General features: G+C 34.5%; 2 protein-coding genes and 1 pseudogene across 2 annotated transcripts; 2 read left to right on the top strand and 1 right to left on the bottom strand.

Annotated features, from left to right (window-relative positions):
* The first annotated feature begins 1550 nt into the window (after window positions 1-1550).
* Window positions 1551-7219, top strand: LOC139844111 (uncharacterized; annotated as a pseudogene).
* Window positions 7220-13142: 5923 nt separating this feature from the next.
* Window positions 13143-16071, top strand: LOC139842049 (uncharacterized protein C24B11.05). Its single transcript, XM_071832227.1, has 8 exons — window positions 13143-13174; window positions 13395-13481; window positions 13593-13658; window positions 13895-13992; window positions 14284-14409; window positions 14558-14767; window positions 15073-15138; window positions 15708-16071. The coding sequence occupies exons 2-8, from the start codon at window positions 13424-13426 to the stop codon at window positions 15861-15863; spliced, it is 780 nt and encodes a 259-aa protein (XP_071688328.1). The 5' UTR covers window positions 13143-13174; window positions 13395-13423; the 3' UTR covers window positions 15864-16071.
* Window positions 16072-18525: 2454 nt separating this feature from the next.
* Window positions 18526-23555, bottom strand: LOC139841001 (F-box protein At2g26850-like). The gene is made up of 5 exons (XM_071831239.1): window positions 23073-23555; window positions 22458-22537; window positions 20902-21074; window positions 20722-20796; window positions 18526-18941 (listed from the first exon to the last, which is right to left on the bottom strand). The coding sequence occupies exons 1-5, from the start codon at window positions 23553-23555 to the stop codon at window positions 18754-18756; spliced, it is 999 nt and encodes a 332-aa protein (XP_071687340.1). The 3' UTR covers window positions 18526-18753.
* Between the last annotated feature and the right edge of the window lie 4034 nt (window positions 23556-27589).

The raw sequence follows: 27589 nt of genomic DNA, 5'->3' as shown, positions 1-27589 counted from the left end.
GAAGACGTTACTAGCAAGCTCCTATCCGAGGAGAAAAGACTGGAAGGTAACGGGGTCTCGTCATCGGGAGATACGATAGTGTTGTGTTCGGATAGGCGAAAGAGAAACTCTGGGAAGAATCTGGTATGCTGGAGGTGCGGGAAGACTGGGCATGTAATGGTTAATTGTCCAGGTGGAGCTAATCCGGCAAATGGCTCCAAAGACGCTAACATTGTCTCCGTTGTTACGGAGAGTGACAAATTCCTCTGAAGTCACACCATCCTCATGGTGTGTCCGCGCCACCATGAAAAGGGATGTTCGTTAGCGGTTCCACAATTGCACATGGGCATTTGTTTGGCATTGATGCAGGTTGTGTGGTGGAAACTGATGTTTTAGCTGATGAAACTTCCAGGGAAAGCCAAACAGGAAGTTGCACCATAAAGTTTCAGCTGGTTGTTCAACAACATGTGCCGAGGTGAAATGCTTGGAATGTGATATTCTAAGTGCTATACTCTTAATGGTGGAGTATGATAATTATTGTTAAGAGTTATGATTGTCTGTGATGACAATGATTGTCGGTTTAGACAATGTTCGGTAAAGATGCAAGTTGTCTCTTGGGAGATAATGTCAACGGCATGAAGATGAGGATCTTGAAGTTGTCGTCGAGGAAGCGTCTACATCGGTTATCTTTGCAATGTGGAAGCATGATTATTTTCTTCTATCCAAAAGGTGGAGATTTGTTAGTTATATTTTGGTTAGAAGGGAAAATGGAGTTTTGTCCCACATTGGTAGAAGAGTGAAGTTGGAGGTGAACTCCTTGGCTATAAAAGGAGGCCATGAGATTACTTCCAAATTGCACCAATCAATACACTTTAAGTATTTGATTATTTCTTTCTTTCTTACCCTTGTTTGAGAGTTGTATTAGTTAAATATTTTGGAGAGTGTAGTTGGTTTAAGAGAGTCGTCTATATCATTGTAACAATTTGTGATATAGTGTATTTCTCTCTTTGGGGGCCGGTGGTTTTTCTCCTGTTTTGGAGTTTTCACGTTAAATCTTGTGTTGTGTATTATTCTTATTTCTTTACTATTATTGTTGAGCTGGTTGGTGGAAATTAGTGAGGCCTTAATTTACCAACAGTGTCATCCATGGTTTAAAGTCAACAATCACCTCGAACCCTAATCTGTAAACAAAATCTTCGCTGGATCTAAATAAGCCGACAATAGTTGCCGGTCACAAAAATCAAACACGAAAAGATCGAACAACCACCGCAACAACCGTAGGCCACGCAACCACCGGAGGTAACGGAACCACCGACGGTGACACAACCATCAACGCCAACAGCAAACAGACTACAACAGCCGGGAGCTTTGATTGAATCGATCGAAACCCCAATTCTCGCACAAATACCTGCAACCATCGCTGGAGATGCGTGGAAGATGAAATTGGATACAGATGTCTGTTGTTAGAGATGTGAAGGTTAAGGGAAAAAAAAAAGTTACTGTTATACTGTAGATGGTACTGTTATACTGTAGCGGGCATTTACGCGATTTAGTATATAGGTAAATAAGATATGTTGTACTTAGTGCGTGAGAATCTATTCATTGGCAACATAAGTGCAGCTGCAGAAGTACTTTTAGGTAACAATGTAGAAATCACACATATTTTATCGGTTTTGAGTTCGGCTTCTATTTCGTTTTTCTCCGAATGGAACTCGAGTTTTTCGGTTCCTACCAAAGAGATTCAGACAGTGTATACCGAAGGTGATGGGTCGGATACGAGTAAAAAGATTCATTATGTGTTGGAGAATGCAGGGAAGGATTTAAATTCAGTGAGGATGGCTGTACCCTTAAGAGATATGGAGAGCGAGAATTTATTGGATTCGTTGGAGGTTTGTTTGGATTTTATTGACGAAAGTAGGGAAAAGGTACGGTTTTGGTACATTGCTTTGCTGGTGTATCGAGAAGGTATAGTTTTCTTGCTGGTTACTTGTTTATTTGTCATGTTGTTTAGGTGATCATGTACTAGTTGTATGAATGAAAATATATGTTTGCTGATAAGATGAAAATATTCAGCAAATTTATATGTGTTAACTTGGAATAATAACTAGATAAATCAGCAATTTAAGATACATAAATATATAGAAAGTAAACATGCTGAAAACAAGCGAAATTAGTTATGTGCAATAAGCAAAAATCTTATATTGTTATGCACTTATGCCTCAAGATAATAAGTTATGATCTCTAATGATATTATGGTACAATCATTATTAGTAAGCTCGTTCTTTTGTAAGCATTATATTGCAAGGGGCGCAACGTGCTTTCAAGAGCTGGTAATTAATATTATAGCATGATGTACAAAGTCATTGCTAGTGGACCACCCTACTTATAAGAAATTTTGATTGATAGTGCCAGATTAATTTCTTAGTTTAACATCCATTCATCACAATTCTGACTTAATATGGTAATTAATATTATGGTTTGACATCTAGTTTTGACTTTTATGTTTTCGTTGTTGTTATGACTTTATATGGCAATTTTGACCCATCTGCTTTTGATTGGGATGTGTTTAATCTCGTACGAGTTGTAAGTTGCCCAAAGTGTATCTCTAACTCATACTGGCTTACAACCTTGTTAATCGAACTTTTGAAAGATTTAGATTATTATTATTATTATTGTATTCTTTTTTGTAATCATAAACGGACAAGATAACTCAAATTTGCGCGGCATAACCGAGTTATCCTGTTACCGTTTCTGACCCTTTCCCTGGCCACCTCAAAACATGCTTCTAGTGAGGTTTGAACCTCATACCTCTTGTGAGGATATCAGCACCCCAAAAGCTAGTCTAACCCTGCCTGTTTTGACCCTACAAGATAAAATTTAAATATGCACCAGTTTCAACCTGAACCCACAACCTGTTGACCCACCCATCTTTCCACCTCTAGTTGTTTTATTAGTCTGCTTCATATTGTTGGGAAAGATTAGGAGAAGTCAAATATTTGAATAACTTTTAGTTCTTTGTTTTTCAAGCCCCAAGTGTTTATACCCTTCATTGCGTGTGTTTGTTGCAGTGCGGCCATCATCACAGCCTACCTGATGCGAACTGAGCGACTTTCTCTAGAAGGTTTGAAAGCGTGCTATTTTGAAAAGTTGATAATTCTTAGGTATTTTCTATTTTCTATATTTAATTTAATGTAAGATAATATAATAGTATATGACCTGAATATACTTACAGATGCACTTGAATCTTTACGTCAAAGCAATGCATCTGTAGGCCCTAATGATGGATTCTTGGAACAGGTAAATGCTTAGGGAAACAAAAGTTAAATAAGAATAATAATGCTTTTGCTTGTAACAACTTGGCTGCGGGGTTTATATATATAATTTTCTTATGTGTAATGGAATATTTCTTCCTTTGATGCGCAGTTGACAATGTTTGAAGAGATGGGTTTCAAGGTTGATCATTCAAGTGCCATTTACAAACGCTTCAGTTTGAAGGTTTTTGGTGCATTTTCTTATTCAAGATTTGTAATCTTTAAATATATCATAAACCATTGACAATGTGTATCAGAAGTATTGTTACACGAGTTATAAGCCTTCATTCTGATCTGATCCAACTCTCTGGCATTAAGTGCACCTTCAAAGTTAAAACCACACTATTTCATACCCAAATAGACCCCTTACGATACAAACGAATTGAAATTGTCACCTATACTTTTTCTCAACTTTTTTTTTTGTTTTTATGTTGTGGTACTAGGTGACTCATATAACCGAGAATTGACAGCTCAAAGTTTGCGGCTGATCCCGGGATGGCCAAAAAAGAAGCTTCTATTGGGAGTGGGGCAACGTCTCAGAAAGTGGATTTAATCCCGACGCCTGCATTTCGATGCAAAAAATGCCGAAGAGTTGTTGCGTTGCTGGAGAATGTAGTGACTCATGTACCAGGGGAAGGCGAGAGTGTTGGGAAATTACGGTCTCACTAATTCTCACCACCCAGCCCAACAATAATAGTAAAGAAATAAGAACAATACACAACACAAGATTTAACGTGAAAACTCCAAAACAGGAGAAAAACCACCGGCCCCCAAAGAGAGAAATACACTATATCACAAATTGTTACAATGATATAGACGACTCTCTTAAGCCAACTACACTCTCCAAAATATTTAACTAATACAACTCTCAAACAAGGGTAAGAAAGAAAGATTTAATCAAATACTTAAAGTGTATTGATTGGTGCAATTTGGAAGTAATCCCATGGCCTCCTTTTATAGCCAAGGAGTTCACCTCCAACTTTCTCCTCCCACCTATGTGGGATAACATCCTTCACAAAGTAACCATATCAATTTTTCTATCAAAAAATAAAACCAACAAATCTCCACCTTTTTGATAGAAAAAGATAACCGTACTTTAACATTATAAGGATAACCGATATAGATGCTTCCCCGACGACAACTTCAAGATCCTCATCTTCATGCCGATGACATTATCTCCCAAGAGACAAAACTTGCATCTTCATCGAACATTGTCTAAACCGACAATCATTGTCATCACAGACAATCATAACTCTTAACAAGAATTATCATACTCCACCATTAAGAGTATAGCACTTAGAATATCACATTCCAAGCGTTTCACCTCGGCACATGTTGTTGAACAACCAGCTGAAACTTTATGGTGGAACTTCCTGTTTGGCTTTCCCTGGAAGTTTCATCAGCTACAACATCAATTTCCACCACACAACCTGCATCAATGCCAAACCAATACCCATGTGCAATTGTGGAACCGCTAACGAACATCCCTTTCCATGGTGGCGCGGACACACCATGAGGATGACGTGACTTCAGAGGAATTCGTCACTCTCCGTAACAACGGAGACAATGTTAGCGTCTTTGGAGCCATTTGCCGGATTAGCTCCACCTGGACAATTAACCCTTACATGCTCAGTTTTCCCGCACCTCCAGCATACCAGATTCTTCCCAGAGTTTCTCTTTCGCCTATCCGAACACAACACTATCGTATCTCCTGATGACGAGACCCCGTTACCTTCCAGTCTTTTCTCCTCGGATAGGAGCTTGCTAGTAACGTCTTCAAACTTCAGAGTTTCTTTCCCATACATCAAAATAGGTTTCATGTGTTCATAAGACGATGACAAAGATAATATCAACCTCAAAGCTTTATCTTCATCATCCACTTTAACTCCAATAGCTTCAAGTTCTGAAACAATACCATTAAGAATACTTAGATGATCTGAAATCTTTGAACCCCCATCCATACGCAGAGTATGAAATTGTTCTTTAAGACACAACCGATTTGAGATGCCCTTGCCCTGGTACAACTGCTCTAGTTTAACCCAAAGCTCATTTGCCGTTGATAACCCGTGCACATTTGCAAGCACGTTCTTTGCAAGACACAAACGAATCGCACTTGCCGCCCTCAAATCCATATCATCCCATTCTTCTTCATCGAACTTCTTGCTAGAATCACTGCCGGGAACAAGGGTGGGTTTACCCTTCAAAGCCTTGTGTAAACCAGACTGAATCAACACATCCTTGACTTGAACCTGCCATAAGCCAAAATTGATCCTCCCATCAAATTTCTCAACATCAAACCTCATTGGACTGAACTTCGACATCGTATCCGTATCCTATAAATAACACTTTCTCTGATTTTGCTCACGTTTCGAATAGCCAAAAGATGTAGCAGGTAGCCAGGACCCTTTAAATCGGAAATTCACAACTCGCCACTAACAAATCCAACTATTATTACGAATCAGAAAAAATATTGTCTAACCAGATACCCTATACGATCAATAGAACTCGTTTCTGATGTGGACGATCCACTCCCGTGGCAATCACAGAGCATACTCCGACTCCTATAACCGAGACCCCCGTCAAACCTGACGCTCTGATACCAGTTGTTGGGAAATTACGGTCTCACTAATTCTCATCACCCAGCCCAACAATAATAGTAAAGAAATAAGAACAATACACAACACAAGATTTAACGTGGAAACTCCAAAACAGGAGAAAAACCACCGGCTCCCCAAAGAGAGAAATACACTATATCACAAATTGTTACAATGATATAGACAACTCTCTTAAGCCAACTACACTCTTCAAAATATTTAACTAATACAACTCTCAAACAAGGATAAGAAAGAAAGATTTAATCAAATACTTAAAGTGTATTGATTGGTGCAATTTGGAAGTAATCTCATGGCCTTCTTTTATAGCCAATGAGTTCACCTCCAACTTTCTCCTCCTACCTATGTGGGATAACATCCTTCACAAAGTGACCATATCAATTTTTCTATCAAAAAATAAAACCAATAGAGAGTTAGTTTGAGTGGCGTAGGAGTAGTCAGAACTCATATAATAAAAACGATGAGCCTGAATGCACCTCCATCTTTGTTGAGCCTCTTCGTTGGATGAAAACAGGTATGGAATTTTAAAAAGTTAAAAAATTAAAATAAATAATAATGAGAAAGAGTAATTATATTGTAAGCGAGAGTTGAAAACGTACGCAATTCCGGTAAACAAGGTAGTATAATAAAACTTTTGCAAGGGTAACACTGTAAGACGGCCTGCAACGGGGCTTTACCTCATCAATTTAACGCCCAAATTTGGTGATGTGGTAAAAAAGTAATGCCTATTAACGGGGCGTTAGGGTGACGGAAATTTGGGCGTTAGTCAGATACGTGACTCAAAAAATAGGCGTTAGATTTTTATGTTAGATTTTTATATTCAATCACAATTTAACACATGTATATTAATTTTATTATTATACACCTAACTTCCAATTTGGCACTTAAATTTGACACAACCACTATTTACCTTCAAAATTTGACATTGTCACATCACAGTCAAAAAATCACTTTTTCTCCAAAAAGTGCAAAATCTGACGCCACATCCAGTCACAGTTGCGGTCGGTCTAACGTTTTACTACTTGAACTGGTAGGTATATTATGACCCATATAACTCCTTTTTTTGGTACTAAAAGTTTGCCCTCTTACAAGTAAACTGGGCAAAATAGCCACATCTATCCTATAAAATCTTAACTACATGTTTCATATCTTTGTTGTCCAGTTGAAGAAGGTGAATTGCATGGAAAGTTGTGGTGCATGCATTGTGAAGGCCGGTTGGGTTACTTCAATTGGTCAGGCATACAATGTAGCTGTGGAAGTTGGATCACACCAGCTTTTCAGGTTCATAAAAGTCGAGTCGATATCAGCACTGTCTAAAACTTTTACACGGTTCTCATCCCGTTGAACCTTTTACGCTCAATAATTATACGAATCACGTCATGGTTTCAATATTTCTCTCATTTGGCTTCAAATGCATGAAGTTTAAGACATGTAGCCATGATTTCACTATTCATTTCTTGATACTCGGGTTCAAATCACACTGACATTTTGGGGTGGCCAGTGAAAAGGATGGAAATAGTCACCGACACCTTGATTAGACTACATACATAATGTCTGAAAATACTGTTTGAGTAGACTAAACTGGAAAATCCTTGTTTAATTTCTTGATATTGTGATACCATGCGCCTTGATGTCTAAATAAAACTATTTAGGTTGAAATTTATCCAGTGTCTTGTTTATATTTTTGTAGTTGTATGCGGATGACATGATAAATATGTGTGAACAAAGTTATGTTGAGAAGTAGTCTTTTCATATAAACAAATTATATCTGTGTTAACACTCCATTAATAGCATGCTTACTGTACACAATGTTAGTGCATTACCACATACAATTGAAAAGCAAGATTGCATTAGTAAGATCCAATACATTTAGTGAACACAGTTACTGTGCTAAACATGTTTTTTTTTTTGAAAGGCAAGATATATTAACAACTCAAAGGAATACAGAGAAAGGATGAGCAAGCTCATATACAAGAAGCGCGAAAAGGTTTGCAAAGTTAGCAAACAAACAAACACGAAAACATGCACGAATTTTACGCTATTCTAAGAAAAACACTAGGGTCGTTGAGCCACGTTAACCATTCAATTTTCCGCTTTTTTGATCTTTTGGAAATCCACTCAAAGGTCTTGACTTGGATTTCATTCAAAGCTACCGGAGGATTCCAACTTTTGTCTCTAAAAACCTTCTCATTTCGATTCCGCCAAATTAGATACGCACTTACCCATTCCACCGCTTGCCATATTTTGGATCCAAAAGTCGTTGAAGAAGTAGGCATGTTTCCACGCAATAATTCGTTAATGCTAAGGTTTGACATATTACCAAAACCCCACCATGAAAAGACTCGGTCCCAAATTTCCATCGCATTTTTACAAAATATAAGGGAGTGATCCACGGTTTCTAGATCCTCGTCACACAACGGGCATCTAACAGAATGTAAATCAATACCCCTTTTATCGAGTTCGGTTCTAACGGGCAAACGTTTTAAAGTCGCCCTCCAAACAAAGATCTCAAGCTTTTTTGGAACTAATTTGTTCCTCATTGTTTCATTGTTGTATATGTATTCACCAAGTAACTGGCAATCGATAAGATGGGATAAAGATTTAACAGTGAAGATACCGTTATGGGAAAGGATCCAAGAACACGAGTCCCTCCCTGAGTTGTTGAATCCGTATCTTGCTATGCGACTAGAGAGGTCCTGGAGCTCGTTTTGTGTCCTGCCAGTCGGAGGACGAATCCATTCGCCCCTAAAAACAGCGCCTGATCCGGATACTTCAATCCTGTTTTTGATGCTGACTTGCTTCGATACTTCTAGCATGTACAGACGCGGAAAAACAGCACTCAATCTGCATCCATTCATCCATTTCGACTGCCAGAATTCACTGCTTGATTCGCTGCTAACCGAACATTGGAATGAGGATATGAAGTTGATGCCACAATCTTGAATTAATGTACCTGCCAAAATAATATTCTTCCAAGTGGTTGGCTTTAAAGAATGAAGTGCTTCACTCTCTAAATCCAAACCGCCACTTGAACCATAAACACTACGAATTAATTTAACCCAAAGTGATTCGGTTTCGGTATGGAACCTCCACCACCACTTTCCCAATAATGCAAGATTTTTGCTCTTTAAAAGTCCGAAGTTTAGCCCCCCATTTTCATAGGAGGATACAACCTTGGACCATTTTACCCATGAAATTTTTGAGTTTATTTCAGACCCGCCCCAAAAAAACATTCTCCTCACACTCTCAAGTATTTTTAGCACACTCGACGGGGCACGAAAGAGCGAGAAATAATACAATGGAAGGCTATTTAAGATCGATTTGATGAGCACCATTCTTCCCCCAAACGACATCGAACGCATTTTCCAACTAGAAAGTTTGGATTTTATTTTTTCAATCACCGGATTCCAAGTACTTAGTTTGTTCATTTTTGCACCAATAGGAAGGCCAAGGTACGTGAAGGGAAAAGTACCAACTTGACATCCCATGCTACATGCCATAAGTTTTGATTCATCGACACTTACCCCAATACCATAGAGACAACTTTTATGGTAGTTAACCTTCAATCCCGAAGCTAATTCAAAACACTTAAGAAGTTTTTGGAGGTTTAGGAGGTTTTCGCGGCTCCATTCACCTAAGAAAATAGTATCATCGGCATATTGGAGATGAGATATTTTGACTTTATCGTTTCCAATTTCCACTCCATTAAAGAGACCTTTTTCGTTTGCTGCTTTTGTAAGGATGTTTAGACCTTCCGCGGCAAGAATGAAGAGAAATGGGGAGAGTGGATCACCTTGCCGGATACCTCTTCCTAGTGAGAATTCCTTGGTGGGGGATCCGTTAACGAGTATGGATATTGTAGTGGATTTTAAACAAGATAGAATCCAAGTTCTCCATTTCAACCCAAATCCCATACTTTTCATGACTTCCATCAAGAAGTTCCAATTAAGGCAATCAAAAGCCTTTTCAAAATCGACTTTAAGGAGAAGGCCTTTCTTTTTTGCTTCTTTTAGATAGTCAATACTTTCATTCACTATTAAAGCTCCGTCCAGAATAAATCTCCCTTTTAAAAACGCGCTTTGCTCTGAGCCGATAAGATGTGCTAAACATGTTTATGGGTAGTTAGTTAACTTTATTTATTTATTTATTTTTTTACTTTATAAAAGAATTACTCCTTCCGTGTGAAACATTGAATAGTTACATTTATTTTAAACAAGTTATTTTTTTCTTTTTCTATGTCTCTCTTATGTGAATTCATCTAAAAAATGCCACATAAAATCCAAATAAGCCAAATAAGTAGTTCTACTAGTCTAGCAGGTAATCGGTCTCATTATGTTTACATTAACGCACATTTAAAGAGTTTATTACCTTCAATGGTATATTTTGAGATATATAGCTTACGTCAGAACAAAACTGAAATTATATGACTTATATATGAGTTTCTAACAGATACGTAATATTCATCCATGTCATCTTTAAAGAATAATAAAAAAAATTCACATAAGTATTTTAACCGGTTCATCCGGTAAGCTGTAAGTTCTGTTTATATAGATACATAATATTGAAAGTTTATGACCTCGATATTTTTTGAGTTATATATCATATAATAAACAAAACTGAAGGATACAACAACTTTAACCCTTAAGCTAATTACTTAACATTTAATTAAACAAAGTTTATTCGGGCGGGTCCCTATTTTATTGGGGAAAAATTCTTAACCACGAAAATAAACTAAAAGATATTATAAATTATAATAATCACGTACATAACGTGAGCATGACGTCAGCCTGAGTAAAAAAAAGAAAAAAAATTATATGGACGAAGTCAGCATGATATAAAGAAAAGTAAAAATAATACGAGTATAAAATATCTATGGCAATTAATATGTGTGTACCGATAGGTTATCGGACTTGTTACTCACATAAAATATAAAATTATCAAGTACAACAAGGCAATTTGGGTGATATAAGAAGCAAATAGTGAAAATTTTAATGTGCAAATACTATTATATGTTTAAATAGTACCCCCTCCGTGTGTTCTAGTAGTACGTCTAATACCTTGTGTGTTAGATAGACGTGAATACCTTGTGTGTTAGATAGACGTGGGAGGTCTCAAGTTTGAGTTACTCCCTTAAAACATTTCTGGGTATCTACTCGATTTATGGAGTGACCACGGAAAGGTTTTACCGATCCATATTCCAGGATTTCGCCCCGCTTCGTCTGTCCCTCAGGATGGTTTAAGGATCGGGTCCTTGTAATGTGGTTTGAGTTTCCTCTCGAAAGCGTATGTATGCGTGAAAAATAATCGGGTTGGTGGGTTTCGAAATACTTGCAGTTCAAAAAAACTTATTTGTTTAAATATAATATTTTTAAATGTGGTTTTATATATTTGTTTTTCCATAAAAGAACATACAGAATATTTTTAAGCAAAGCAAAAAAACATACTCAAGTGATTGAACCATGCGATAGATTAAATATATCAATATGGGTTCTACGTAAGCCCACATCTGTATACCGATCAACATTGCACCATATATCAAATAAAGTAAAAAAGCGCGAATCTTACGTAGGATAACACATTTTATTTTATTTTGAGGGGAATTCTGTCAATGTTGAATATATTGAATGATGAATGAAATGATATTGGAAAAGTTAGGAAGGCTCACTAAATGAGGACTTTTAAGTTCATATCAAAATCAAATGATAACCTTTCATATTATATAACTTACGAACACCAATGGTTTTATTACAAACACTAAACAAACACTAATAGTGTTCAATTGGTTATTAATTTCATCATTTATTATAGATTAGTCCATCTATCTATACATTATATATATGACAAGTTGGGAGATCATATAAGAGATGAAACCTAGCTAAATAAGATAAATACATACTGAGCGTGTTGAGAAAACACATGTCAGATCCATAAAATATAGAACTCACATATGTTCATGGTGGTTTCTATAATATTTCAGGCTTAATTGTCACATTCGGCAGTATAGTAACTGTTGTACCCTGAAAAACAGACGACGTGTTTTAAGAGAACAATATTAAATACGAGCTTCGATTTTCTTCTATGAGTCGATAAGTATATCCTTTTATATATCCTTGTATTCAACTTTAAGCATTTGTTTTATGTTGTTGACATAAAAGGTATACAATTCATGTATGTGTATTGCTTTATATTTTATTGTGTTATAGATAGATAGCAAAATTCTATTCGGGTACGTTATAATTTTCCTTCACCCAAAAGAACTTTTTCTTTTCTTCTGTATATAAATGAAAATTTATATTATGTTATCTTTTATTAAGATATTAAATATTGATCTTTAAATAGATTTATAATTTTGAATTTGAACCATAATTTGAATTATGATGTCATATTTGACTCTCTATTCAAATTAACATTGATTTGAATTTTAATACTCATCCGTCCCATATTAATAGTCCAGTATTCGATTTTGAGTTGTCCCATATTAATAGTCCACTTTCATAAATAGAAAGGAATAAGAAGCTTAAGTTCTATTATGTCCTTAATGTATGTGGATAGGATTAAAGGAGAAAGAAGAAGTAATGATAAAACTGAAAAATAAACAGAAAGAAAGTATAGTACTTTTATGACATTTCCTTAAACTATATGTTTTTTGTCTTTAGACTATTAATATGGGACGGGGGTAGTTGATTTTATATTTACCCACTATTTGATACGGAGTAATTGGTAATGAAAATAAAAATTATTTTCCTTATTCTTATTTATTTCTTTATTCTTAATATTACTCTCTTTGCCCACTATTTTACTATGGGAAAAATAAATAAAAATAATTAGTTAAAAGTATTTTTTTTCTCATAATTTATGCATGAAGGATAAATAAGTATGTAATACGTAAAGAGTGATAATGATAATTATTATTATTAATTCGCATGTTATTTTGACCGTGAATGATAAAATTGAAACGGAGAAAGTATAATTATTAATTATGGAACCTTGCCGTTGGTTATACACTAGGTTAGAATATAATATCATGTGGCCATTTGGAGGATACTGAAATCAGAATGTAGAATTAATTAATTAAAGTAGGTATAATAATAAAATTTACTTAATGGAATCCGTATACCCATATATCATCGGTGGTATTCCAACGTTAACTTGCAATAACATAAATAAAATGTTCACCAACATTTTAGGGGATCTATAAATAACAAGGTTAGTTTATGTTATCATTCACTCCAAAATTTACTCGAGTCATTGTTTTCAACTCCATAAGAAAAGGTACTATAAGTAATAAGCTTAGTTACATCAATAATATGTCAACATGGATATACTAATTTGTGCTTGGCATTTTTTGATTTAAACTAAAGCAATGATCTTTTTTCTGATTAACCAAGAAAATTGTTTCATTGTATGCTTCTTTTGTTGTCTCGAAATGAATATTATTCGCATAATCTTAATTTTATGTTAACGACGAGCTAATGAAACTTATGCCCCACAGAGTTGGCCTTCGTTGAAAGTTGTTTGTTGATGATCATGGAAACAGTGGGATCATCCACGGCAGTCAAGTACGAGTGCTTGCTTTTTGGTATGTTTTATGGCTGTTTTGTTTGTCTGTCGTTTCTAGTTTTCTGCAGCTTGTGGATGTAGTTATATTATCTATGTGGTAAACATATTTTAATATGTTTATGGCTCTCAGATATGGATGATACGCTGTATCCTATGAGCTTGGGTCTTAATTCTGCTTGTCGCAAAAATATTGAAGGTACTTGCGCTAGCGCCCATTTTTATTATTATTATTTTCTTTTGTTAATGTGTACTTTCAACTGTTGGTCGTTTTCAAATCTGTATACATGTGGTGTAATCTTGATTTCTATAAATGGCTGCTACTTTTTTAAATGTATGTCTATAAGGAAACATATATATGAGCCAGAAATGTGACAATTTATTTATATGCTAGAAAAAGACTAATTGTAACTTGGTAAATACTATTTGATGCAGAATACATGTTGAAATATTTGAATATAGAAGAATCTCAAGTCCCTGATATGTGCTTGGAATTGTACAGAGAATACGGGACAACCATGGCTGGTCTCAAGGTAAATAGAATGCAGTGTTTTGTTCCTACACTTTTGGGCCGTTTATAATGTATTTTGATTGATAACTGTAAATGGTAATAAATGGGAAGTGATTCGTATACAAGCAATTTTTAGCCATACACAATCTATTATGCTTTATGATATTGTACAATACAAGTACAACAGTTTAAAGCATATTTGATTGTGTATGGTTAAAAATTGATCATCACCCGTGATAAATACATTTAAGAGAAATGAGAGTAATATGTCCGAGGATTATGTCTTATTTGGAACACGGTTTGTCTGATACAGGCTCTTAGTTACAAGTTTGATGACGATGAATTTCATGCTTTGGTTCATGGGACCTTACCTTACCATACTCTCAAACCCGATTTGGTTCTAAGAAACCTTCTTCTATCTATGCCACAACGAAAAATTGTAAGTCACAACTCACAACGTCTGTATTATAATTAGTCATATTTTGAGGTCCATATTGTTAAGCCAATATAAGTATATAACATTACTTGTTCTTTTTTTATTTAAAGATAGCAATTTTTATTTATTTAATTGTGTGTGTTGGTTATAGATTTTCACAAATGCGGACAAAGCACATGCAGCTCGAGTCCTCAGTAAAATGTGCTTGGAAGACTGTTTCGAAGGTGTTATATGCTTTGAGACGCTTAATAGTCATTGCGATGACACTAGGTTCAGCTCTCCAACAAGAGTCATCTGCAAACCAGCAATTGAATCATTCGAAGCGGCTGCTATCATCGCCAATATTGACCCCAACAAAACTGTAAGTTACGGACTAGTATTTGCATCAAACCATTATTCAAATTTCTTCCCTATATCGTCCTACTGATGGTGAATTTCACCTATCAGATACTCCGTATTAATATTTATGCTTTAAGCAGCAATACGTTTAACTAATTACAGTATAACTCTTTGAGGTATGATTTGGTGATTACAAGTTTTTGAGCAGGCCTTATGTGGTAATTATGGCATTAATATGTAAATTTAACATAAAAATGGGAATGCTTTATATATTTCTTGATAGTTATAAGAAGGTTAATAATGTTAATCCACTTGTTTTTCCTTCAGATCTTCTTCGATGACAGCGTTAGAAACATTGCCACTGCAAAGTCTGCAGGATTTCATACGGTCATTGTAAGATCTCATTTTTTATTTAATTTTTTTGAATTTAAACATAACAAATGAAAGATCGTACATAGCTCTAAACCTTTAAAAGCATCAAAGTCTAGATTTTAAAGTAGTGAAAAAGGGGAGTATTTTTATTCAGATCTATGTAGTCTAACCGGTTTATCCCGTAACCGTTTCCGATTCTTTTCTCTGACCAGCTAGTAGGTTTGAACCTAAGATCCTTGTGGTAACTAGCTAGTCTATTTAATGACTTCCGGTTTACCAACGAAACTTGGCTCAAGTGGTATGGGGGTGAGATTCAACTTGAGGTACTGTCAACTCAGGTTCAATTCTCACTCCAAGCAGGGAGTGTCTAACCTTTGATGATAATGCCAACATCAATGCGATTTGGGAAGGTCTCTGGGGTTTTCCCAACCTTCGATGGTACTTCCAACATCGTCGCGAATGGGGTTTCCTCCTAATGCGTGTGTGGGTGACAAATGAGAGCATTCGATGTCGGTATCGACGTTAAAAAAATGACTTATATTTCGTGACAAAAAGAGTGCAATGAGAACGAATTTGGCTAAAATACGCAGGTAGGAAGGTCGAGTCTTGTCCCAGGAGCAGATCAAGCTTTAAACCTCATCCACAATATTAAAGAAGCACTACCTGAGTTATGGGCGAACGAAGGTGAACATTTGGAGCAAGCTTTTATCCATCCTGTCGCTGTTGAAACTGCTGTCAACGCCTAGGATCTCGGTGCTCACATTTTCAGAGGGCTGATTTCCCAATATCTTCTAATTTCGACAAATGTGATAAATAATGGACAATATATCATACTACCTAAGACAGTATAGATATAATTTATATCTACTTATATATGTACTGTATAAGATAATAAAGTTTATATAAGTTCACTGGTCCTTATGGTGCAAAGGGTTCCTCTAATTTTACAGTATGAAACCATTTCAGTTTTATTCTTCTTTTGGTTATAATCTGACTGTGTTCTTGGAGATCATGAAACCATGAAGTATAATGTAACTCGTCTATATTATATTAGTGCTTTTAAAAAGAAGATATGTGATAACATTGAACATGTATGTTTTCAAGAAACAATCACCTACACATGATATTTGTAAAGGTCCTAAAACAATTGGACTATAGATTTTTATCAAACCCTAATGGACCTCAAATCCACAACCGGACTTGGATCAAATAGAATATGGTGGTTAAGGAGTTTGACGGCCATAGACCATTGGCACATGGCAGCTGATTAGATTTCGGGATTATACCTGTTCTTATACCATTCAAGAGCAAATGGAAGAGTTTATATAGATGATTACAATGGGCTTAGCCCTAATACTAAATAAACATAATGGGCCTAACATAAAATATACTTGTGAAGAGCATAAAATGTCTCTGATCTCTTGGCTCTAGCCCATGAAATATACTTTCTTTAACCAAACTGAGATATAACTATATAAGTGAAGAGGATTACTCTGTCTTATTGGAGGATCCTGGTATATTTGTGATGATAACTAATTAATATTAAATGCTGAAGCAAAATTTTTAACCATTAAAAATGTAAAACTGAGAAAAAAGATTGATCAAATTAATTACCTCAAACTTCAATGATTGTAAAAGGTACAAAATGTTAATTTCACTCCATTTTCTATGTTAAACTAAGAAACAAGTCATCATTCTGTTGATGAAAAAGTGTTTTTCTTTTTCTTTTGGATCTAGTTAATAGTCTATATGATGACAAAATGTTTGATTGATTATGAAATTCCATCATATGAACCATAACTAAAATATACAAAAACAACTTTATGTACAATTGTACATACAGATTTGAAGTACAGAATATCTTTATGTTCTGCCTTGTTATAACTACACCCATTGTTTACATTATTTCGTAACATTTTTCGTTCTTGTTATGAATGTTAGAAATAGGGTATGATTTGACTGTCCAGATTGATTCTTGAATCGTGTATTCACTTTTTCTATAAAGTATTTCGACCCAACGATTGCCTTGATTTCACGAAATCTTTACAGGGATAAGACAAGAACACAATTAGTGTTTTTGGTAATGAAATCACTAATCAAAATATCAGAGAGATTATGTGTGTTTTTGTAGTTGTTGTTATGAGAATGCAGAATGCCAAAAACGTATATGATAAAACTGTTATTGGCAATTAGGAAATGAAAGGGTGTAACCCTTCATTGCGTAACTCGCCAGGGGCGCTGCCCCTTGGACCCCGAAAGGGGGAGCCCCATTGACCCCGCAATTATGCGACAGTTAATAGCCAACTCTTACGGATGTTCACTCCACACTCGCCAAACCCGTTGTTAAATATGACTAGCTAGCTCATGCATTCAAGTAAATCGAAATTAGCTAAAATGAATGTTGGATAACACTAAAATCACCAACGACTTGAATCGCTAATCCTCCCTAAACGGATTGGAGCATTCGGTCATACTAACGTGCAATCAAGATTAATAGCAATCAGTAAAGCATTGCAAAGCTAGACCTCCATTATTGGCCAGAATCCTCAAAGCTTGGACCCACAATACGACACACATCCACATTTCAAGCCAAAAAGTCAAGCCATTATGGTTTTTGTCGACTTTTAAAACCAGTGTAGGCTTATCTTCAGAGACAACAATCAATTTTGGGTCACATACAACATTTTTTGTACACTTTTTCGACATTTGGCAACCCATATTTAGTGCATTTTAACTTTATTCTCTTGAAAGTTGTAAAGAGGGGAGACAATTTCAAATGTGGATGTCAAATAGACACAAAAAAGGAGAAAACAGCACAAGACATGTATATCTGAACCTTTATATGTGTCAAAATGCTAAGGCTTTATATAATTATATGTATTCAAGATAAAGTAGGCACTCAATCATGTACATAAAATCTTAGCTGATAAAGTGAAATAGTGTGAACATCATTTCTGGTCACAAAAGTGTTTGGTCCTATGTGTTAAGTATCTAGATAACATCAATGGGTTTAATTGTTCTAGTGGATAAAAACATTGTCATGCACATTCTCTGATAGTAGTAAGGTTTGTCACATACACGCGCATGCACATATGAGTGAATAACATCTAGATCCGTATCATGGTTGCAGAACTCGGAATTACTCGGTCAAACTTAGTCAAATCGGTCAAAACTCAGCCAAAGCTCGAGATTCCTCAAAAAAATAGGTCGAGCGATTTGCCAAGTATTCCATCATATGAAGAATGATCGAGATTCCAAGTACTCTTCGAGTTGCCGAGTATTCCTTAAAAAGTCGAGCGATTACTCCCCGAGTAGCGGATTTTGCAACCTTGATCCGTATGCATAAAAACTAACACGATCATTATAAACATTTGATGAAGATGGAGTTAACATTACATACGATTGAATAATACACATCAGCCTAAGCGTTTTGTACAGCTGGACCATCTTTCTATTTGTTACATACACTTTTACAACTTTGCGCCTCGAGCAACAATATATGATGCCAGATGTATCATCTCTAGGAACCTACTAATCATGTACCTTAACCTTATATTTACATTTGAAAAGGAGGAAGCCAGTTGACACACTAATGGGTTACAGATTAAATCTAACCGAACCCCGTTTACTTACATATTAGTCTAACGGTTGAGTCGGCCAAAGACCCTTCCACATCGAGATTTCATTGTGATTGTACAGTTTCCTGATGCCTGCATAAAACCCCTCAGTTTCATTGCCTACTTCTCGATGATCCTTTCGGTCTATCATTACTTCCCTCCATCTTGACCCTCGACTGTACTGCTTGAACTCCAATATCACCGTGTCTGTTGTCAAGAACATGTGTCAATATACGAATAAAAGTTGCACGAAACAGAATCAAAATTCAAAGATAGAGCATTTAAGCAGTTAACTTTCCTATATTCACTTTGTTGCAAGGATTTAGGGACGAAAAGTAGTCAGGTTGGGTCAAGATACGTAATTTATGCGGGTGGCAAAATGGGTCAGGGTAGACTGGGTCAACCTATTAATTATTTTATGAACTTTATATTAATATTGTGTTAAATTTGATTACAAATAGTTTTTTTAATTAAAAATGTATAAACTTATTTCTACTAGAACTTTTATGGAGGTTTTATGCATTTGAATATATTCAGATGACTCACGAGTCACGACATATTAGCTCACCCACCCATTCGAGCCGTTATCTTTGTTGTTAAACTTCTAACCCAACCCATATGACCCATTATATTTACTCAGGTTTTATATGTTTGAATCTTTATATATTGGTAACCTAGAACTTACCACTATATCTAACCTGAAGGATATAATTTTGAAGTCAAATAGAATTGGTCAACTTTAAGAGGAACTTATTTAGCAGTGGCGATTCTAGGATTATAACTCTAACGGGTCCCGAATTTTATTCCAGTACTAATTATATTTCAATGTTATTTTAGTGGTAACTAGTATTTGGTGGGCGCGCGTTGCCGCGCTGTTTTGTAGACATTTTTTGGCAATGTGATGGAGTCGTCGTTGGTGAAAGTGTATGAAAAATTGTAGGGAAAAAAAGAAGGGCTAAAAAGCTTGTTTTTTTTTTTGAAGAAAATTAGTTTAAAAAAAACGGGTCAACGTTCTTATGCAGTCCTTTAGTAAAATTTCTAGGGGAGAACGAGGACAATTTTAATTTTTTTTTACTGTAGATGAATAGTGCAAAACTCCTTGTGGGTACAACTTCCCTTTGCGCAACGTACAAGTCATTAAAGCGCAAAATGTATCGCTTTCGATGAATAGTATGCCACTATGCCAGTTTGTGTTTTAGTATATAGAGATAATAATTTGTGTTTTAGTAATTACCTTAAAAAAACTAAAATTTCGAAAAATTTATGAGTCCGAGTAGTCATATTTAGTGGTGTATTATTACACAACTTAAAAGAAAAACTATAAACTTAAAAAAATATATGGGGTCATACAGTTAAATTTAAATTTAGTGGTGTTCTATACAATTTAAAGAGTATTTTCTACTAAAAATTTTCAAACTAGTAGTGTCCCGTAACCGCTTATATATAAAGTCGCCACTGTTGTTTAGTCTGTTTTATTTTAGTCAAGACTTAATCTCGGGTGCTGGTTCCAACACCTCGTACGAGAATCAAAACTTCTTTGAAACTTCAAAGTTTTTACATTTTGTAATGTCAGGAACATAAGGGCATTTATAGACCGTTTTAAAGATAAGAAAATGCTCGAAAGAGGAAAAAGTGTACATATAATCATTAAACAATTAAACATGTTCCTAGTTTATTGGCTTTTCTATGTTAAAGTAAAAAACAATTGTGCACATAATTATTGGTGACAACAGAAGGAGAAGCGCCACATTCATTCTATAATTTTTGCTTATTTATAAGATTCGAAAAGCATCAAATCTTTAGACTTGCATCAAAATATTATCTATTTGTCAAGTGACACTAGTGCACAATGGCTCGTGGGTTCCGCGAGTCTTATGAAATCGGTGCACCATGGCTCGTGGGTTCCGCATAGTACTAGTTTTTGGATAATTATAATAAATAATAAATTAATACCAAAAAAGTTGTGACGATAAAGTTGCATACTCACCACTACGATGACATTGGCAATAAAGCTTGTTTCCATCGCATGATTCCAAGTGGGCAACAACACCATACCACCAACCTGAGATACATTAGAAAAAACAACCAAGTAAGCCAAATGTACAAGAATATAAAGCACAAAAACACATAAACAAACGAAATCTTTTGAAAATTAAAGAACACTAACCATATGGAAACTCTTTAGATTTCCTCCACTGAATCTCAAAGTGGTCTCCTGGTTTCAAATCATTCAAACAATCCGAAACATAAAGATCATATGGTGATGCATCGACTATTGGTGATCTAAGCCTTTCCCATTTAATATTTTCCTCTGTTGTTGGCCTACCATGTGCCGAGTACCTACACAGCCCCCAACATAAATACAAAAGTAAATTAATATAAAATGCAAATTTTAGACCACTCTGTATCTTGACATGAAGAACTGTAGAACTAAACTATGCTCCGCAACTAGTCATCACTTCCTTAGACCACTCCCTATAGTTCATTACCCGTTCATTACCCGTCATTATCCGTAACTAAGCACGAGCTAGTTACCCGCTTTAGTTACCCGCATTCACCATCAATTTAACGGAAGTTTTAAGTTTAGTTATAGGAATTGTGGGTCCAGTAGCTTTTTATTGTTGGACTTGATGCTTTATTGCTTGTTCGTTGTATATTAAGAGGAGTATTGTTTTAGCCATTATAGGGAGTGTTTAATTATGAGTTAGTTATAGGATATTGATGTTCATGTGGCGCTGATGTGGAATGTTAAGAGGATGAATATTTTAGTTACGATAAGGAGCGGCCGTAATAGGACTAAACACTACCTATATTTAGATTTTTGAACTTTTTGGACACCACGTTTACCAATAATACTATTATATTTATTATAATTAAAATTGTTATTGTTATTATTATTATTATTATTATTATTATTATTATTATATACCTAAAACCAAAAATAAATAAAAAATAAAAATAACAAGCATGCCCCACTCCCTTCCATCCTCAACCCGCTTTGCCTAGAAGAAATCAATGGAATACGGCTGGAGAACTCAACAGTGCTTTCTTTCTTCCTTGTGCCGAAGACAGTTGCTAGCAGTGGCGAAAACAGAATTTTTTTTCACCCGGAACGAATTTTTTTTAAAAACGTAGCAACTTTTTTGGGCAAAATTTGGAGATTTTTAGGCAAAATATGAAAATTTTTGGGCAAAATTTGAAGGTTTCGGGAGGTTTTTAGGCAAAATTTAGAGGTTTTGGGACAAAATTTGAAGGTTTGAGGCAAAATATGGAGGCTTTGGGCAAAAAAAAATTCCACTGGGACAAAATCGAAAAACTCAAAATTTTTACACTGAAAATTGCAAATCGATGACCCCTAGTCCCTACCTATTTCCGCCACTGGTTGCCAGCTCAGCACATAGGCTCCCGTCTTAGTGACTTTTTGCAAAATTTTATTGGGGATGAATAAAAGTTTGAATTTTTAGCAAAATTTAACAGGAAATGAATAAATTTTTGAATCATTTTGCATAACATTATTGCAAATAGTAACTGGCAATGAGCAAATTTCGAAATTTTGCAGATTATATTTGGAAATGAACAGAACTTTTAACTTTTTGTGTAATCTAACTGGGAATGAGCTAAATTTTGAATTCTTTGCATGGCATAGTTGGGATTGTAACAAAAGCTAGAACTTTATTGCATAGCATAATTAGGAATGAAGAAAATTTTGGATCTTTATTTTACCTGGCCTTGAAACTATCGGTCTGTGAATCATAACTAACTTTTGCATCATAACATGACAGCAAGAACCCAACATTTCCATTCTGCATTTGACACAATATGATTATAAGAACCCTCAATGAATAGTGATCAAAACAAAAGTCTTAAATCAACCGAATCATGTGATCCTTTGACCTTATTAGTCAGTAACTTAATTTTCCATTTTCATATCAAAAATGATTTTGTAACTTATCAGAGAAACTTACTATTAAATGCAATGAAGTTTTCAATAATTAAAATAAATATATTAAGAATGCTTTCAAATTTGCAATAGAATTATTAAAAATGCTTATGGCTATGGTTAGCCTTCTTTTATTTCTTTATTTAGATATTTAGATTATTTACAACATCAAAACCCATATTTTTCATAAATAAATACTCATAATTAATATATTTATAAATCAAACATGTGAGTAATAATTAACATAATCTAAGTTCCTTTGCAATTGCAAATTGCAAATGTTATTAGCAAAAATTTAACTATAGCCCTAAAGGGCAATGTCCTAAAATTAAGGCCAAATTTTCATCTTTTAAATGCTAAGTTTAACGGTTGAAGTGGTTGATTTTGTACTAAATTACCTCTCTGTTGTAAACTTGAGCTGGGAATGAAAAATTGCCATTTTCAAGTGAAAGATACCAAGACATGATTGAATCAACAGGCAAACATATACACGTGTTGTTCAATTTCACATTTTTCTTCCACCAAAAGATGGTAGTAAAAAACCCAAAATACCCTTTTCCATTTGAGCAATCTTTAAGCTTTTGCTTCTTTTTGTTGTCAATGTATGCATGCCATTCCTTATATACAGAGTCACCTATCAAGAATTTACCCCATTTCTTGTTCAAATGTTTTTCCCATAAAAGGTCTTGTGTACACATAGTCCTCAAGGATTTACATACCCCAGACATCTTAACCAACCCAGTAGGTGAAAGCTTTTCAAGAATGCATTCCAAGGGCAAATCAGGCAAATCCAATAAACAAAAATCATATTTTTCTTCTAAAGTTTCAATTTTTGAACTGATGACACCATTTTTTATTGAATAAAATTTGTGGGATATCATGCTTGCTGTTAACAGGTGTTTTTGACAGAAATCTTGAAATGAAAAGGTTTTATTTTCAAGATCCCAAAATGGGTTTTATTTTTACCAACGAGCTTCTAGCTCAGTGGTACCCGATGCCTTTGATCCCTGAGCCCACAGTGGGGGAAGCTTTGACACAAGGAAGGCGCAAGTTCGATTCTCAGTCTGGGCGCTCCGCATGGAATTATTTCTCCTCCGGGGGAATTTGTGAAGTGTTTTCGGGGGTCTAGCTAGCTGGGGTAAAAATTGCTCTTGCCGTCACTGTGGGTACTGGGAGGAGGTACTTTTCCGGCACAGGTCTCTTTCGGGGTGGGATTGGTGGGTGCTACGGCACACAGGGTTAGCGTGTCCGTGCCATATATACACGTTTTGACACAAAATGGGTTTGTTTTGAAGAAGGATAATTTAGTTAAAATGATGAAAGAGAAACAAGAAACCAAAAACAACAGCATTTTACACAGACGGAGAGAGAGTATGTGTGTAGAGAAAACAGAGGGTGAAAGTGAATTTTGGTATATATATATATATATATATATATATATATATATATATATATATATATTGAAAGAATTCATAGACAACTAGAGTATGTAGAGAACTCATCGAACACATAGATTGAACTTCAATCTATGTGAAGATTGAACTTAAAAAAAAAAAAAACTGAAAAAAACAGTCAATCTGCACACTAAAAAAAGTCAATCTGCACAAAAAAAGTCAATCTGCAAAAAAAAAAAAAAAAAAAAAACTGAAAAAAAAACAGTCAATCTGCACACTAAAAAGAGTCGATCTACACAAAAAAAAAGTCAATCTGCAAAAAAAAAAAAATCAATCTGCACAAAAAAAGTCAATCTGCAAAAAAAAAAAACTGAAAAAAAACAGTCAATCTGCACACTAAAAAAAGTCAATCTGCAAAAAAAAACAGTCAATCTGCAAAAAAAAAAAAGTCAATCTGCGTGCAGATTGACTCAATCTACACACAAAAAAAGTCAATCTGCACAAAAAAAGTCAATCTGCAAAAAAAAATGTCAATCTGCAGCAGATTGACTCAATCTCCACGAGTTCCATGGATTCTCTACTACCTTTGGTTCTCCATATATCCTCACCCTATATATATATATATATATATATATATATATATATATATATATATATATATATATATATATATATATATATATATATATATATATATATATATATTATCAAGAGGGAAGCATTTTTTTTTTTGAAGTGGGGAAAGTAATTTTTTTTGTTTTTATTAAATTTTTTTTATACATTAAGATCACATTAAAATATGAACATTTAAAAAAGATATTTTGTAATGAATGATAATATTTGGGCGAGAAAATACTCGAAAAAATAAATGATAACATGCATCATGAGTAATGTTTTAATTAGAGTCTTTTTTCATCGTTTTTTCTTTCGTCTTATGTGAAGTTTTTTTCAAAATTTAACCCGATTTAAAGTTTGGGGTTTAGTGTTTTGAGTTTAGTCCCCTAAACCCAAAACACTAAACCCTAAACCTTAAACTCTAAACCCTAAACCTTAAACTCTAAACCCTAAACTCTAAACCGTTCATTTTAAAAATTCAATCAAAACCCTAAACACTAATTTCTAAACCCTAATTTCTCACCCCTTGAAAAAGACTTTAATTAAAACATTACATATGATGCATGTTATCATTTATTTATTCGAGCGTTTTCTCGCTAAAATAATAACATTTATCACAAAGTGTTTTTTTTAATTTTCATATTTTCATATGATCTTAATGTTTGAAAAAAATTCAAAAAAAACGAAAAAAATTACTTCCTCTCAAAAAAGTGTTTCCCTCTGATTAAAACAATATATATATAGGGGCAGGATCAATGGGGAAGTAACCAATCGGGGGAAAGTGGGGGGAAGCAAAAAAAAAAATTTCGTTTTTTTTTATTTTTTTTTTTCCGGCATCAGGCTCGCACGAAAATATGAACATTTAGAAGAGACACTTCGTGATGAATGTTATTATTTAGGCGGGAAAATGATTGACAAAAATAACATTCAAGATAATATTGTTCGTGAAGAATATGAACGGTTTTTTTTTCATGTTTTGTGAAGTAAAATTTAGCCCGATTTAGAGTTTAGGGTTTAGGTTTAGGGTTTAGAGTTTGGTGTTTTGGGTTTATTCCATAAACCCAAAACACCAAACCTTAAACCCTAAACCCTAAATTCTAAACCGTTCGTGTTAAAAACTCATTCTAAATCCTAAATCTAAACCCTAAATCTAAACCCTAAACCCTAAATTTCTAAACCCTAATAACTAAACCCTATAAACCCTAATATCTAAACCCTAATATCTAAACCCCAATATCTAAAACCTCAAAATACGCTCGAAAAACACGATAATTGTTATATATTACTTATTCGAGCGTTTTCTCGCCAAAATAAAAACATTTAACACAAAGTGTCTCTACTAAATGTTCATATTTTCATCTCATCTATAATGTTCGTGAACAAAGTTTTTTCAAAAAACGAAAAAAAAAGTTTTTGCTTCCCCCCGCTTCCCCCCGAATGGTTACTTTCCTCTTGATCCTACCACTATATATATATATATATATATATATATATATATATAGAGAGAGAGAGAGATTTAATCAAGAGGGAAACACTTTTTTGGGAGGGGGAAGTAATTTTTTTTCGTTTTTTTCGATTTTTTTTCCAGACATCAAGGTCACATGAAAATTTGAACATTTAAAAAAGACACTTTGTGATGAATGCTATTTTTTTGCGGTAAAAAGCTCGAAGTAAAAAATGAAAACATTCAATGCATTGAATGTTTTGATTCTGAGTTTTTTTAAGGGGTTAGAAATTAGGGTTTAGAAATTAGGAGGTTAAAAAATTAGGGTTTAGCTATTAGGGTTTAGAAATCAGGGTTTTGAGTTTAGAAATTAGGGTTTAGAAATTAAGGTTTAGATTGAATATTTTTACACGAACGGTTTAGGGTTTTGGGTTTTGGGTTTTGGGTTTAGGGACCAAACCCAAAACCCTAAATCCTAAACTCTAAATCGGGTTAAATTTCAAAAAAACACTTCACACAACATGAAAACAAAACGATGCAAATAAACTCAGAATCAAAACATTCAATGCATTGAATGTTTTCATATTTTTTTCGAGCGTTTTACCTCCAAAGTAATACTAGTAACATTCATCACAAAGTGTCTTTTTTAAATGTTCATATTTTCACCTAAACTTGATGCCCGGAAAAAAAAAATCGAAAAAAAAAAAATTTACTTCCCCCCCCTCAAAAAAGTGTTTCCCTCTTGATTATGACTATATATATATATATATATATATATATATATATATATATATATATATATATATATATATATATATATATATATATATATATATATGTGTGCCCGAATCGGACGGTTTATTTATGTGGTGTCATTAGGTCGCAAAACGTCAATTCATGATATCAACAGAAGAAGTTGATTGTTTAATTTATGTATGATGGGCCTAAATCTATTATTCCTTCCTATGAGTTAGCAAGGGCAAATATGACCTAGGGTCGTTCCTTGAGCGGTCGAATTTGAAACAAAGTTTATTCAGATAATTTAGTAATTAAGATTGGGTTTGTACACAATTTAGTATCCCAGACTAGTGGCTAGGTACACCTTGTGTGGAGAGGCATGATCCTTTTGATCCCAATAAATTGGCGACTGTTCAGAAAATCCAACAACCAAGTCCAACCGGTTTATTCTAGACACCACTTTATCCGAAATATCAAATTATGTAAAGGCAATAGTTGGGTTGAATAGTTTATATAATTGTAATTAAGATATTAAAGCAATATAATTAAAATAAGCTAGCTAGCATGCAACAACTAAGGACAGAGAAGACGTGGTTCACCGTGATTTAAGATAACGTAGTGTCGAGATGATTGCGAGACAGTCATTGGATAGATATACCTTGGTGTAAACACTAGATTCCCTACTAATTGATTTCTCGATTAGCATGTCACGAGGAACTAGGCT

This window comes from Rutidosis leptorrhynchoides, chromosome 4, assembly GCF_046630445.1.
Source record: "Rutidosis leptorrhynchoides isolate AG116_Rl617_1_P2 chromosome 4, CSIRO_AGI_Rlap_v1, whole genome shotgun sequence".
NCBI lineage: Eukaryota > Viridiplantae > Streptophyta > Magnoliopsida > Asterales > Asteraceae > Rutidosis > Rutidosis leptorrhynchoides.
Note: the sequence above shows the minus strand (reverse complement) of the source record. Positions and strands in the feature narration are given on the sequence as shown.